Source organism: Gobio gobio, assembly GCF_949357685.1.
Source record: "Gobio gobio genome assembly, chromosome: 17".
In the NCBI taxonomy this organism is placed as follows: domain Eukaryota; kingdom Metazoa; phylum Chordata; class Actinopteri; order Cypriniformes; family Gobionidae; genus Gobio; species Gobio gobio.
This window is the reverse complement of record NC_137110.1, coordinates 4,413,378-4,429,533: the sequence shown is the minus strand read 5'-3', so window position 1 is coordinate 4,429,533 and position 16,156 is coordinate 4,413,378. Positions and strand designations below refer to the sequence as shown.

Below are 16,156 nucleotides of genomic sequence, written 5' to 3'. Positions count from 1 at the left end.
GTGCACTTATGCAGCTAGTACAGAAATCCTGTGTGAACATTAGATCTGTGTTACGTTACAAAAGTGAAAGCAGTGTAATATACCAAGTACCTACTGCTATATCTGCTGTTAATATGTATCAAACAGTGTTAATTTCGTTGACGAATCATTTTCGTCATCATTTTCGTCAACAACCTTTTTTCACTGACGAAAACGAGACGATAACTAAATAAAATCATATAATTCAAGGTATTTCCCAATTTCATTGAAGTGTATGACCTGGTGCCAGTTTATTTATTGTATTTTCCTATAGGTCTATGTTTAGGCTTTATTCAAGCAGTTAAACTATAATTGTAAAGGTAAAGATATTTTGCAGCACGGTGAAATCAGTATGTAAATCAACCACAATTTGAGACAATTACAATGTAAATTTAATGAAAAACGAGGTAAATGGCGCGGCTGGATTTTGTTGTAGCTAAGTGCCGAGTACAGACACTGAATGGTGTGCGTGCGCTCATACAAAATAATGTGTTAGAATTTTAAAGACATGCTAAAGAAAATGCTGCACTTGCTCAAACATCAGTTCTTTATTTACCATTGCATTGCAAACAAGCAGAGATTTCCCAATTGTGCGTGGCAAATTCTAATTGGAGGCAGGCTTATGATGTTTGATTCACAGTTTGAGGAGCCAATGGAGTTACAAGGTTTAGTCACAACAAGCTCTTTTAAATGTTTTTTTTGGGGGGTTAAATACTTGCAAAACCCACATATGGATGTAAAGGATGATCAATAGCATTCATTTTATAAATCAAAAATGACGAAAATATAGAGATTCAAGATTTTGGGGCGACAGCAATGATATATTCTTATTTGTAGCTTTTATTTGTACGTATTTTTTGTAATTTTATAACTTTCCATGGCACACCTGACTACTGCAATGTGGTTGGGAAACAATGCCCTAGACCATGCATAATAATTTTTTCAAAGTTCCCAGCCAAGTCCCAATCTCTAGTGCCCATAATGCGTTTATCAGCAGTGTTTTGGCTGAGCATTGTGGATCAGCTGGCTTTGCCCCTCAGGCCACATATTGACTTTAGGAGATCCCAGTTGCGTCAGAGGACACATTTCACCTCTAGAATCCCCTGCCATGACGTTAAAGAAGTGGCATGGGCAAATCAGCTGATCGTTTTTATACTGTAGCAACAGAGTTAAACAGAACCAGAGGAAATGGATCGTTCATCTGTTTGTTTGGGGCCGGAGGGGCCATGTGTTTCCTGAGTTATGCCTTTCAGCTTGCATATACTGGACTTTTGTTTGGTGATTCAACACATCGAAGTTTGGAAATTTCAAAGACTGTCATAAGACAAATTGTAGTTTCCCAAACATCCTACAGAAAACCATTAGCACACTTGGAAAGATGACTGTAGACTTATCTACTCATAAAAATGAACAGACACTAGTCTTGCACAGCCAGACTATCATGATAAAGTTTAATTTGTCATCTTATTCTGGCCAAGAACTGGAAAGAGTCTGTCTGACTGACATGCAAGGCTATTTAAAGTTGGGTTTATCTGAAGCATTTGATAACGCAGTAATAAACTATCATTGCAAAGATTTTAGTTCCCCCAACAACAATGTTTCTATTCTACATAAGGCATTGAGTGTGTAGAGATTAAAACGAACTCTAAAAACAGCTGTGTATAGGTTATGAGAATGAGTCCATTGTTATAGTTTTGGCGATGATTCTTTCTACCCCAAAACCTTAGAGGACGTGAGCCGTTCCATTTTTATTCCACAGGAAGGGGCGACTTCTCATTCTGCACCCTTTGCGTCAGGTTTCCTGTCTCTGAGAATCGACCATTGTGTTGCAGGCCACATCGAGCAGTTGCTTAACAATTCCTATCAGCTCCTAGTGGTTTGTCCATCACTAAATACACAATATTTTGGATGTACTCCCTTTAACATTTTGCTTTTGCAGGAGTCGCATTTTATAAAGTTGTGATTTAAAGGGTTCATGAACTGCATTGTTTTAAAATGTTTCCTGGGGTGCATTTATAATGTTAGTATGATTCAAAAATTGTCATTTAGAAAGAAAAGGCATTTTTCCTACCCTGGTTTTAGCCTCTGATTTTAACGCTCTATTTGAAGGGGCGTGTCTGCTGTGATTGGCTGCTGTGAGACTTCAGTGTAAACGCCCACTGCTGTGATTGGCTGCTGTGAGACTTCAGTGTAAACGCCCACTGCTGTGATTGGCTGCTGTGAGACTTCAGTGTAAACGCCCACTGCTGTGATTGGCTGCTGTGAGACTTCAGTGTAAACGCCCACTGCTGTGATTGGCTGCTGTGAGACTTCAGTGTAAACGCCCACTGCTGTGATTGGCTGACATCTTTGAATATGAAATAGCTAGTATTACATGTGGAACTCTCACAAACTTTTAGCACGTTTTTACTATTACAGCTCTCAAGGTTAACTAATCGTGAAGTGTTAATTATGGCGTGATGATCATTGTAGCCGATCACAGACATGTTGAGCTCATGAATGCTGTGATCTCGTCACTTTAACTCGATTTCCGCTCTCTCACGAATGCTTCTTTCATTACTAACTGCAAACACGATGTAAATAAGAGATTTGTTGATTATAACGGAAGTTTTGGCTCAAGTCCAGAACTCAGTCACTGATAAACTCGTGCTGTTTGATTGACAGCTCCAGTGATTATAAAGGGAGCGTTCTTTAATCGCTTTATCAATAATTTAATCTATGTTTAAATAACAGACTATTTTCCTCTACTAAGAGACACAATGTGAAGTTGAGCGTTTAGTCACTGGTTTGATTTACTGACACACAGACAAAGATTATCTGACTGTACATGAATCATATCAGAAATCACTGGTCTCAGATCAGGCATTAGAATTAACACGGTTACTCACATGCTGTGGCATTACTGTCGAGTCCATATCGTAAAAGTCTGATATCGCGACTGATTTCCCAAAGAATCCACAGTGAAATGTAGCGAATACACATAAATAATGCTCAACTGAGACATTCACATTGTTGAGAATAAATAAGCTCATTCCTAGCATTAGGATCCTTTGGAAGGGAATGTTATTTTTAGTCGCTCTTCTCTCCTCGTCATCTCACTAACACTCCAGTGGGCGGGGCCAAAGTTGCAATTAGGAAATAGGTGTTAATCTTCTTCCACAACGAGTTGTTCTCTGGGAGTGGTTTCTATAAAAGCTGTTTTTGGACTAACAAGGAAGTTTTCAGTTCTGAAACTCACAGGATATTCTTATAGTATGATGACCTCTTCTCAAAAGCTTAAGATGATTTTGATTTCTCAGTTCATGACCCCTTTAAAGTCTCTGTTTTGGATAATATAGTAAGTGCATTCATCATACAGTCCTCAAGACATGTTGCTTAACAGTTGTGTGTTCCCTCAAATGTTTCTCTCTGGCATGGGCACCGCAGAGACACATGTTGAAGGGCGAAAAACCCCAGTTTACAATGCAGCCTGTGATACAGTTTATGAAGAACAGATGAGAATGTTGGCAGTGCTCCATTCTGAGAATAATGACCTCACATGTTTGGCCCAGGACTTCATAGTTTCATCCTCCATGGACTATAGCAACAGAACAGTGCTCTGTGAAAGATATACTGCATTTCAAAAATAAGTGATTTCATTGAAACTCGAAGGAACTGCTAGAATATTTCTAGTTTACAATCATATTGTTTTTAAGCTATTTCACATTGATCAATACCATAAAGGGATAGTTCACCCAAAAATTAACATTCTCTATCATTAATTTCTCAGCCTCATGTCGTCATTTCGCTATCTTCGAAAAATCTGAGAGATTTCGGTCCCTCCAATGAAAGTCTGTTCACCCAAAACTCAAACCGGTCATAAAATAAATTGATAAATATCTGAACCAAGCGCTTTAAGTCTTCTGAAGAGACATGGTTATATGATGAACAGATTTAGTTTAGGCTTTTATTCACATACAAACAATGTTTACATCATTCAATTTTGATATGGAAGCTCAAATGCTAGCTTTAAACTTATTAAAGCTAGCCATATTAGAATTGTGTAGCTTGACATTTTGGAGTCTTCACTCTTTCATTGTATTACAAAGAATGGCCAGGGTATTAATAAATGTACCTTGTGTTCTACAAAAAAAAAGAAACTATTGTATATGTTGTTTTGGATAAAAGCATAGGCTAAATGACTACTTGAAGATTTGGAGGCTATTTGAGGAATCGTGTAAGAGTTAAGGCCCGATATACTTGAACAAACTGATGTGACGTAATTTCAAAAATCAGGCCAAATTTATGACGTCATATATCATTGAAAGACCGCCTCTGCAGAAGAAGATCAACGCCTACTTCATCATTGCAACTTTGGCTCCGCCCACTAGAGTGTTAGTGAGATGACGAGGTGAGAAGAGCGATACATGATCACTGGACTAAAAATAACATCACCTTCCAAAGGATCCTAATGCTAGGAATGAGCTACGACAGACTAATTGTTTTTTATTAGGATAAAATTTTATTTGGATTTTTTATTAGGATTTTAAAGGATTAGTGTATAACTCATTTGCATAGTAAAATCAATTTTCAAAGAAACTTGTAATACAAAAAAATTTGCTTTTCATGGATATTTTTCATTGTATAAAGTCTTACTTTGATAGGCGTAAAGGAAAAAAATAGCCCCATTGGGGTCTATTGTTGTCTGGCCTTATGGCGCACATCTCGGACTGATGAGAATTTAACATATTTCCTCAACTAGGATTTCTTAGGACTTTTAGTATGTTGTTCTGGACACCTCATAGAAATGATCTAAGCTGAAAAAAAATATTTTACAATTAGTTCTATTTTTGTCTCCAAAATGAGTTACTTTGCCTGGACTAAATGTGAATGTCTCAGTTGAGCATTATTTATGTGTATTCGTTACATTTCACTGTGGATTCTTTGGGAAATCAGTCGCGATATCAGACTTTTACGATATGGACTCGACAGTAATGCCACAACATGTGAGTAACCGTGTTAATTCTAATGCCTGATCTGAGACCAGTGATTTCTGATATGTAACTTTACGGAAAAGTTTGCTTGGCCTGGTAAACGCATTCACACTATATCAAGTGGTACTCACTGCAGAGTCAAATGACATCCAGCTCCACCTCTTTGGACGTCTAAAGAGTATCAAAAATAGTACAAAAAATAGAAATGTTTTGTAACATATCTTTACTGTCACTTTTGATCAATTGAATGTTTCCTTGCTGGACATTTAAATGGACAAGTCATAGCATTTAAGACGTGTGGATCCGCAAAACAGATACAATCAAATGACGGGATTATGAAGACTTAATGCGAAAAACGCTTGGATTTCAGGACGCTTTCTAGAAGCTTAGAAGACTTCAAATAGGATTTGCCTTTTTCCCAGAGACTAAAGGGTTTCCACATTACGTGCTTATTTTTAACCCTCCCACAGAGTGGTAAATGCTGTCGTCATACCCCTTCATGTGTGGTTAAACTGACCCATAGTCAAGAAGCGTTAGTTTGCAATGAGGTTTCATCTTTTCCTGAGATTGTATATGTATTAGGTGTCCTTGATATTAACCACATTACAGTCAATAATGCAAAGACATTCCAGTCTTCAGAACATGTGCAGAGTGAGGGAAAAGTCCAACTTAAACCTCTAAAAGTGAAAGTGAAGTGGCCACAGATTGGGTGGAGTTCTTCCAAAGAATGCCTTGCAGTGTGGTGAGTGTCGCCACAGCATGACAAATTGAGTGTTTTTTAAATTACTGTGGTTGAAAGCATATGCAAGCCTTACTATTTACAGGACTGTAGAGTGAACTCGACCCCTACCACTTTTGGACAGCGAGATCTGTCCTGACAACAAAGACTTAGTGCATCAATTATACATTATATCAACAATCAATTCACACACAAGTACTAATCCAGTGGAGGTGATATAGCAGATTAGCATGTCTACAGTTGTGTCTCAGGTCTGTGGTAAAATGAACTAACCCAGAAGACAATTTTATTGCTCAATTGTAGCTCTTTCATAGCTGTGGAGATTTAATGGAGATTTACACACAAGTGCATTTGCTCCTGGAAGAATGTGAGGCCTGGCTTTGGGAACTGTATATAGTGCTATACTTGATGACACAAGCAGTGTATTTTTAGGTGAGGGTTTATACATACTTGCACATGCCTTATGTTTGAGATGGTGTCAGCAAGATCAAGTCGAGACATGGATGATTTTATTGAGCAGTACTGTGCTTCCTCTTTCCGAGGCAGTCATAAAACCTGGTCTCTTTACATTTCCATGCACTACACCTCAGGCAAACCTTTTGCACTGATGAAAAGTTTTTGAATTTATCATTCATAATTTATAAGCAGGGTACAAATGGTTGTAAATGTGTAGTACGTTCTCTATTCATTTTTACCAGTATAGCCGAGTTCATTGTTGTTCAAACGGACACAGAATTGACTGTAATGTATGAACTCTGCCTCAGGATTAGTATTAGTAAAGTCCTTTTAAGCAAGTCGGTTCATGTGGGATGCAGCTTTTTTATAGGCAAGCAAGTACAGCTACTTCAGTGAAGAAAGACCAAACGCATTCAAACCTTCAGTGTTTACCCCTTACTAGTGCACACCCTCCATTCTGGCAAGTGGGACATAAATGGCATACCCAAAATAAAAAGGTTGCTCCTCATAAGTCATTCTGAATAGACAGATAACCAACATATATTTAGAAGGCCAACACTTGAGTTAACGGTTCAAGAATCACTCAGACTGTTATTAATATGGAGATATATAAGCTCAAACATAAAAAACAAAATTTTAACAACTTATAACCACAATTAAAGTGAAGCCACAAGGATGATATCTCTCAAACTATGAATTCTATGAAACATTTCCGCTTAGACTATTTCATGTGTTTAGAGAAAGCTGTTAAGATGCTAATAAAATATGTTATTGCCCTTTATTTATTAATTTTTTTTATCTTTCATTATTCTTTTATTTGTATTCAGCCATTATTAGCCTTTATTCTGGCATTACATGACTTGCCCATCAACTCCACTTTCATTCAACTATACATTAATCGACCTATTAAGTCTTTCTAGAAAACAAAAATAAGCATATTCCTGGGACCTTATGTGAATTATTTAACAAATTAGTTTATGCAATAGAATAGCATTACAGCTACAATTAGCATTAAGCTACATAACACAATTTAAAAGATTACTATTACACTTTCACTCAAAACTCACTTTAAACCACCATTGAGTGTTTGTATTAATTTCCAATCGCAATCTAATTTGGATTTTAGTCATATAATTATGTTGAAATGTTTAATTAGCATTTTATATGCAGCTAATCGCTATACCTTTATAATGTAAACATCCATTATTGATATGAAAATAACCCAAATCGCATGAAAATCACACACAAACCATATACTATGGTAGTCGTGTGTTTATTAGATTCTTGTTTCATATGTAGAAATGTTTATTTGGGTTTGTTTTTCACGGAGCTCAGAATGAGGAAGTGTACAGGACGGCGTCAGGTATTATGGAAATGCGTAAGATGATTGACAGCTGTCGAATGAACGCTAGATAACTGACGCAAACTAGGAACAGGAGAGACAGAGCGTGCTTTGAACGCTCATTCAGCTCTTCAAGTTGCATAATTCGGTGGGAAATTAATAGAATGGTATTCTGGATGACAAAATATTTAGCTAACATGTGAATAAATTAATATTTCTCCAAATATGCGCACTTTTGGACTAAGATCCCCATGTGAACACACACAAACTGGAGCAGTAAATAAATATACAGTATGTACGTATGTACGTTTTTATTATATTCAAAATCTTTAAAAAAACTAGATCTATTATTTTGCCCTCCTCACATAAATTAATAAATGAATGTCACTGTGACCTAGTATTATCATAAACAGTGGTCAAATATCGAAGTCTTAAATCTTTTTAATGATACTCAGTTTGAGTGTGATGTTTTAACATGCAGTGAATGTTGAAAGGGGTTGAATATACAATAAAAGCAGACAAAATATTATAAAACTGTTTTCTTTGTCTCTCTCTCTCTCTTCTGTTTTCTTCTGCTTACCCTATCTCTGGTATCACATGTCCTGCATGACCTCTGACCCCTGGAGTGGACCATTTGAGTCCAAGACATGAGCTGCAAATGTGTCAGCAGGGTTAACAAGATCTATATCAGCTGTTAACGCCACACCAGTGTAGTGCATGCATACTCAGTCGGCTTAATGAACTAGATGCAGTATGCATGGGAGAGCTAGCACACCATCAACTGAGCGTGCAAATGTGTGTCAGTGTTTATTAAGCTGGTGTGTCGTGTCTTTCGGCAGGTTGCGGAGCAGCGGTACTCTCTCTGGGACGACTTCCTGGTGCAGGGCCGGCGTGAGGGTCAAAAGGAAATGACCTTGGAGGAACTGCTGAAACACATTAAGGTTAAAGCACACACGCTGTCAACATCACACACTTAGAGACATCAGATACCGTTCACACTCAGTCTCACACCAGCCTTTTTCTACACAAGGTTAAAATCCTTTTCTCTGGCATCAGAACTGGACTTCTTTTGGTGAAAATAAAGTGACCCGAAATCTTTTGTAACATTTATAAATAGTCTGTCGCTTTCGTTCAGTTTAATGCAGTTAAGGCATCTTTACACCGCAAACACGGCACCGAAACCAAATCTGAAGCGCCATAAAATCACAAAAATATGCATTTACACAGAAATTAAAATCACGGGAAACAATGCTTTGAACATACAGTTTTAACAAAGTGTAATACATTAATAAAAAAATAATAATGAAATGATAAACAAAAATAGGGAATTTTAAATGAATTTCCTCTGCGTGCTATATATAGGCGCTTTGATGTTTTTCATAATTCTGCACTGATACGGTATTGTTATTTTATATTTCTTTATAAAATTGTGCCCGCTGGAACAAATGCTTTAAAGAAATTATTACACCGGGTATATCACCTCAGGATTAAGAGCCAGAAAGTCACTTTGGAGCAGTCACAACTAATGAACAATGATAGCGTTTCAGGTAGGACAGCAGATATATCAGCAAATATCGCTCTCAAAGAGATTATTTTTGGAATATAATATAACAGTGCACAATCACAGGGGGTCTGAGGGAAATGTTTCAGCGTGTTGATCTGCCGATCTCGTCAAAGGAAGATTACAAACGGCGAACGCCAATTGACTACACACGACGACTCTGTTATTTTGGTGGTTTGCTTGACGATGTGAGTACAGGACTCTTTTACTTTAATGATAGACATTTTGTTTTTGTTTTTTTTCGAAAACATATGGAGCTATTCCTATATGTTTTGTCTCCCGCTTCTTGATTCTCGCGCCGCCTGAGCTGACACTGAAAGGCGGTTGTCATGACAATGACGTATTTTAGGGCGGCACAAGTTCACGTTCATTTCTGATGGAGTTTTGGTTCCTTGCCACCGTCGCCTCTGTCCCCTTTGGCTTTGACTTGTTCAGTTGGGGACACTAAATATTCAACTATAATACTGATCAGCTCATTTCAATTATCATAAAGTCATAATTAAGAGATAAAATGTTGAAAATATGACTTTAAATGTCCTCATTATTAGATAAAAAGTCAAAATATGATTTTAAGTCATTATAGCATGTCGTATTTTATTAAAATCATATTTTTGACTTTTTATCTTATAATTATGACTTAGATAAAAAAAATCAAAAATACGACATGCTAAGTCATAATTATATGTTGAAAATATGATTTTAAAAGTCCTCATTATTAGATAAAGTCACAAATATGACATGCTATTTCATAATTATAAGATAAAATGTTGAAAAAATTATTTTAAAAGTCCTCATTAGATAAAAAGTCACAAATATGACATGCTATGTCATAATTATAAGATAAAATGTTGAAAATATGATTTTAAAAGTCCTCATTATTAGATAAAAAGTCACAAATATGACATGCTATGTCATAATTATAAGATAAAATGTTGAAAATATGATTTTAAAAGTCCTCATTATTAGATAAAAAGTCACAAATATGACATGCTATGTCATAATTATAAGATAAAATGTTGAAAATATGATTTTAAAAGTCATAATGGTCGAAAATACACCATGCTATTATGACTTAAAATCATATTTTCAACATTTTATCTTATAATTATGACATTGCATGTTGTATTTTTTACTTTTATATCTAACCAAGTCATAATTATAAGATAAAATGTTGAAAATATGATTTTAAGTCATAATAGCATGGTGTATTTTCGACCATTATGACTTTTAAAATCATATTTTCAACATTTTATCTTATAATTATGATTAGTGAGATAAAAAGTCAAAAATACGACATGCTAAGTCATTGTGAGATGAACCGTTGAATTTAGGACTTTAAAGATTCTGAGATAAAAAATAAATTTTTTGGATTTAAAGTCAAATTATGACTTACAAATCTAAATTATGATTAAAAGTCCTAATTATGAAATGAAAAAAAGATGAAATTAGATTTAAAAACATCTAAATTATGACCAAAGACATTTAAGAGATGAAATCATGCTTATTATTTTTTTAAATGCGCTTTTAATTTTTTGATTCACACTTATAATAATAATAATAATATTTACATTATTATTTTCTTTTTGTGCATTTGTTTTTTTACATGCGTTTTTACATTTTGAAATCAGTTTTTACAATCAGCTTTTCATCTAAAACAGAATTAATTTCCTATCATCAGTGTAAAGCTGCTCTGAAGCATATGTGTGTGAAAAGAGCGCTAGAGAAATAAAGATGACTTGACACTGAATCAAAACCGCTTCAGCTTGGCCTTTGACACTAGGGGCTGAGGTGGGTCAGACCCGGCGTATTTTAAGTCTGCTTTTATGCGGCATTGCATCTCTACACAGAATTTTGAGCAGACACAGAGCCGCTTTACAGACTCCTTAACTCGTCTGTGGAAAGATGCCTTTACTGACCTCCAATTTTTGATAGTTTATAGAGGAAATCAATCAATTATACAGTTACAAATACTCCAAAAATCATACATTTTAGATGAAAGCACACATGCATGTGGATGTATGGATGCGTGTTGAACTAGTTGATTTGATTTCTCATTTCAGGAAAAGCATAAATTGAGCATCACTGGCTTGTATTATGGCCCTGCTGTGTTATACAGCGATCTCTCCGATCATGCTGATCGCCTGAAGCTGAGGTGTGTATGCCGATATACAGCTGTTTTAAAGACAAATACTCACAGCACACAGCATTAATCTTTTGCACACTATATTGAATGCTTACCTGCATGATGATAACCTGAATTCTAGAGCTATATATCGTTAGGTTTGTCTAGACGGAGCGATTTTGAGACGTTGGTTTGAGATGTTTATTTTTGGGTTAATGGCTTTTTTCTGAAGCCGTCATTATCTTCTCTTCCTGCATGTGAGCACCTAACATCAATCTGTTGATAGACCTCAAGGTCCTTCCTGGGTCTCTTCCTGCTGGAGCCAAAATTAGTCTCAGAGGATAAATTAAGAGGGGAAGAAAAATACATTTATTAGCCTATGTCAAGTGCTGTTGTTTCCTGACGTTTCTTCATTTACATTTCTTTGAAATGTTTGGCAAAGCATGCACAGGTCAAACGTCTGGAATAATTAAGTTTTTGAAAGAAGTTGCATTTATTTGATCAAAAATACTGTAAAAAAACAGCAATAATCTGATATATTATTACAATTTAAAAGAACTGATTTCTATTTGAATATATTGTAAAATGTAATTTATTCCTGTGATGCATATCTCAATTTTTAGCATTACTCCAGTGTTCAGTGTCACATGATCCTTTAGAAATCATTCTCAATAAAATATTCCAGAATTTTGTGCATTTATATTATATATGTATGACCTCCTATATTCGACAAAATGTGCAACCATTATACAACCAGAGAACACTGCATTGTTTGCCAGACCCCAATGCAGTGCACTCAACTTCCACTTCTAAAGTGAGAAATGAAGCAGAAGAGGTCATGTGACATTTGAAACGTATTGTATGTTGCATTTCATATGCTACTATACTATACTAATGATATATATATATATATATTTAAATGGTTAAATGTACAGTTAGCTGATGCATTCTGAACATAACCAGTGTTAGTTAGGCATAACAGTGACTTCCTGTTCCTCTAATTATGAGTTTCAGACCACACCACACCCTTACATAAATAAACAATCTCATACATTGATTCACAGCCAGAGGTGGACAGTAACTAAGTACATTTACTTGAGTACTGTACTTAAGTACACTTTTTGAGTATCTGTACTTTACTGGAGTATTATTTTTTAGGGATACTTTTACTTTAACTTCACTACATTTGAAAGACAAATATCGTACTTTTTACTCCACTACATTTCTATCAAGGTCCTCAAAGTCGAAAGTCGTTTCTGTAGCAGCTTTAAAAGTCAGTGGATGATTTTTTTCTTCTTTAAAGGTTTTTTTTTTTTTTTTTTTTGCAGACAGCCTATCCGTAATCACTCTTGTATAGGGTCATGTGAAATTTCCCAAAAATATTTTTAACACTGATCAGTTTACAGCTAAATGGAAGAAGACGGTTCCTTGGCACAGTGTGTGCACCCATGGCTATACTTAAAAAGTATGTTTCAGTTTTCTCAAAAGATTAAAGATTAGTTTAGTTGGATTAGTTTAGTTACACTTTGATGCATGTCTCATAAAATGTTCAAAAATGTAAATGTTTGGGAGAAAGAGAAGAGTAAACAGTTGGGAGAATATTGGATGCGTATCAGTGTATAGGGTCCATGCATTCAGCCTTAAAGTGACAGCAGCTTTGTAAAGAGCTTCGTAACTTTTATACAAGAAATTTAACATTTCAATACTTGTATAAAAATTACAACGCTCTATACAAATGTAAAGAAATGAGTTTAAGGTAGTCGTATGCTAGCATGTCGGATGGAGCATCACTGACTGGCTTAAACCACCTTGGTGGCATAATGTGCATTTATACAACAATGCAACAATAACAAAATAATGCATTGACATAAAAAATGAAATTTACTTTTGATACTTAAGTACTTTTAAAAACAAATACTTCTGTACTTTTACTTAAGTAAAAATCTGTTTTTAGAACTTTCACTTGTAACGGAGTAATATTTTACCAGTACTACTTTTACTTTTACTCAAGTAATAGAGTTTTGTACTTTGTCCACCTCTGTTCACAGCAACTCTTATGTAACAGTGTGGTATGGAAAGACGTACACTGATGATGTGGTGGTTCTTTGATTTAGCCTAACATTTATTAATTGATTAACTTGTCGTTTATGCAGCATATCTGATTTGGTACGCTCCGCAACCAAGCGTGAGATTGCGGATCACCAGCAGATGTTGGAGATCGTCCCGTCGTTTGAAGAGGATGAGGACTGCCTGAACGTCCCGCCCATCAGATACCTGCTCAGGTGAAGCTGCGACGTTTAGGAACATCGCCTTAAGACAACAACTATTCATCTCACTCCATTTACTTTGAGTTTATATGCTTAACAATCATACAAATCATGGATGTAAACTGCAAAAATTACTGTTAGAAACAATAAACATGATGCATTTGATGAGGTAAATCCTGAGAACAGATTGCCTATAAAACAATACAACATAAATGTATTTAATACATTCTTATATAACATTCTGGTAACATTTTACAATATGGTCTCTAACATTAGTAAAGTAGTAAAGGATTTTTTAAAATGATTTTAATATGTTTCTTTAGGTTCACTTATGCTAATACAAACGCACGTTCATTCCCTAAAATGATCCGTTTTTAAGGGGAGATTTTTAAAATAGTCTCTTCTGCTCCCCAAGGCTGCCTTTTATTTGTTCAAAAATACTGTAAAAACTATGAAAGCCACAGAATAAAACATTTTAAAAGTTTACATCTCACAATTCTGACTTTTTTTCTCCCAATAGTGATATAAACTCACAATTGCGAGTTTAGAAGTCCAATTCTTCCGACTGTATATTGCAATTCTGACTTTATATCACAATTGTGACTATTACCTTTTTATTTTTTATTCTGTGGAGGAAACAAGCTTCCATAAAAAACAGTAACATTGTGAAATATTACAATTTAAAACAACAGTTTGTCAGTAAATAGCTACTATTATGATTGACTAACGTCATTGCATAGGAAGGCGTATCAATGCCCACTCGCAATTGCACACGAGTAAGTGTTTTGAAAACATTATCCATATAAAACTATAATTACAGATAAAGCATTATTAAATCCTTTACTTACAGTGTGGTTTGTGATGCAGCTGCTGTCAGATTCAATACAGATACTTGCGAACTCTCCATTACACTATACTTCATTTACAAAGAGATCTGCTGTCAAATTCTCTGAACAAACATAATCCTCCGATGCCATCCAGGACGCAAGTGTCAGCCGTTTAGCAACTGAACGCAAGGGGCGTGGCCTATGCCTGGAGGCGGTCATATGCAAATGTATTGCCCATGTGACATCACAAGTCCCTCATGATTAACTTATAATGACGAGGATGTTTTATTAAACTTGCTGGATGTTTTAATGATACAAAGACCTCTTATATGTGTATGGAAGCTTGTTTACGCCACAGAATAAAAAAAAAAGGACTTTTTTTTTTCTCGGAATTGTGAGTTTGCGATGACTTTATAACATAATTATGAGTTTGTATCTCTCAATTCTGAGAAAAGTCAGAATTTTTACTTTATATCATGCAATTCTGACTTTATAATTCCCAATTGCGAGTTTATATCTCAAATCTCAAAAAAAAATGTATTCTGTGGCGGAAACAAGCTTCCATATATACATGTCAAAAGATCACAGAAAATGTGATTTCTCATGTCATGACCCCTTTAATAACATGAACTGACAGTGAGCATTTATAATCTTCAAAATGTTCATTCATAAAAATGATAAAACTAATGTAGAGTAATGCCTGCTGTAGAATTATTGTTCATTATTAGTTCACGTTAACTACTGTAGTTAACTCATTTTAACATGAACCCTTATTGTAAAGTGTTACCAACAATCTTTATAAAAAGTCTCAAGAATCTTCTGAATGCCAACTAAAAAAACAGTAATGTTTAATTTGGGATATTTGCAGTGTAAAATTTGAGTTTCTCATTCTGCTCTTTTACAGTCTGTAAGTGAAATGGCTTTTCTGTAAGTTCTTTTAAACACACGATGTGTATCCGCTATCAATACGACCCCTGTGGTTTCTTAATTCCCGCCCTCGCCCCTTTGTCATGCAGCCAGCCCTCACTTCACTATTGTCATGTGTGAAAACAATCCAGACCACATGAGCTACATCTGTTAATGTAATCACCTTTAGACGTGTGTGTGTGTGCATTCAGACCTAATCACATTACAGCAGTGCGTTTCATTCACAGAAAGATTTGACTGCTGGTCTTTATCTCCAATCTGCATCTCGTATCATTCTGTCAATAAAGTCTTATTATAGAGAGATAATTCCATATTTTACTCCATTACTGCCTGTTTCTCAGAAATAAAGAGATGTTTGCATAGTGTATGAGATATTCGGTGTTGTGTTGAAACTATGAACTGTAGATCTAGCAAATCTCAAAGGGAAAAGTTGTGGTTCATGCAACCAACTTAGAACGTCAAACTTAGGAGAGCTCAACATGAATATTGTTGGTTTAGTTCGCTTTAAAAACTATGGCAAGACAATAAACTGTGTTGCTTTGCAAAATAATAATTTATTCTGATTCTTAAAGGAGTAGTTCACTTCAGAAACGGTGTCATTTTGATTTAGTTTGTCATATTTTAGTCACCTGAATTCTTTTTAGTTTAGTCGACTAAATATCATAAGATTTACAGATCTACAGTAGATTTAGTCGACTAAAATCTAATGAGTTTAGTTAAATTGAGCATTTAAGCATTACATAACCGACTGTTACTTACATGTCAAAACTGACATTGACACAACTGTGTTTTTGATCATTCAAGCGCAAAAATACACGAAAGAGCTCAAATTACTTTTTAAAAAAAAAAACATATTTGTATAATGTATTTCTGTTTTAGTTAGTATATCAGGTTAAGCCAAATGATCAAATAAGTTTAAGTTTA

The 16,156-nt window shown here is 35.2% G+C and overlaps 1 protein-coding gene across 1 annotated transcript in view; it reads left to right on the top strand.

The window, feature by feature from the left end:
• Window positions 1-15,597, top strand: part of uba7 (ubiquitin-like modifier activating enzyme 7) — an 85,628-nt gene extending 70,031 nt beyond the window's left edge. Inside the window, exons 23-25 of the mRNA XM_079840950.1 lie at window positions 8,368-8,469; window positions 11,150-11,241; window positions 13,365-15,597. Coding sequence (XP_079697076.1) covers window positions 8,368-8,469; window positions 11,150-11,241; window positions 13,365-13,497 — 327 coding nt within the window. The 3' untranslated portion in view covers window positions 13,498-15,597. The remainder of the gene's footprint in view (window positions 1-8,367; window positions 8,470-11,149; window positions 11,242-13,364) is intronic.
• Window positions 15,598-16,156: the final 559 nt, after the last annotated feature.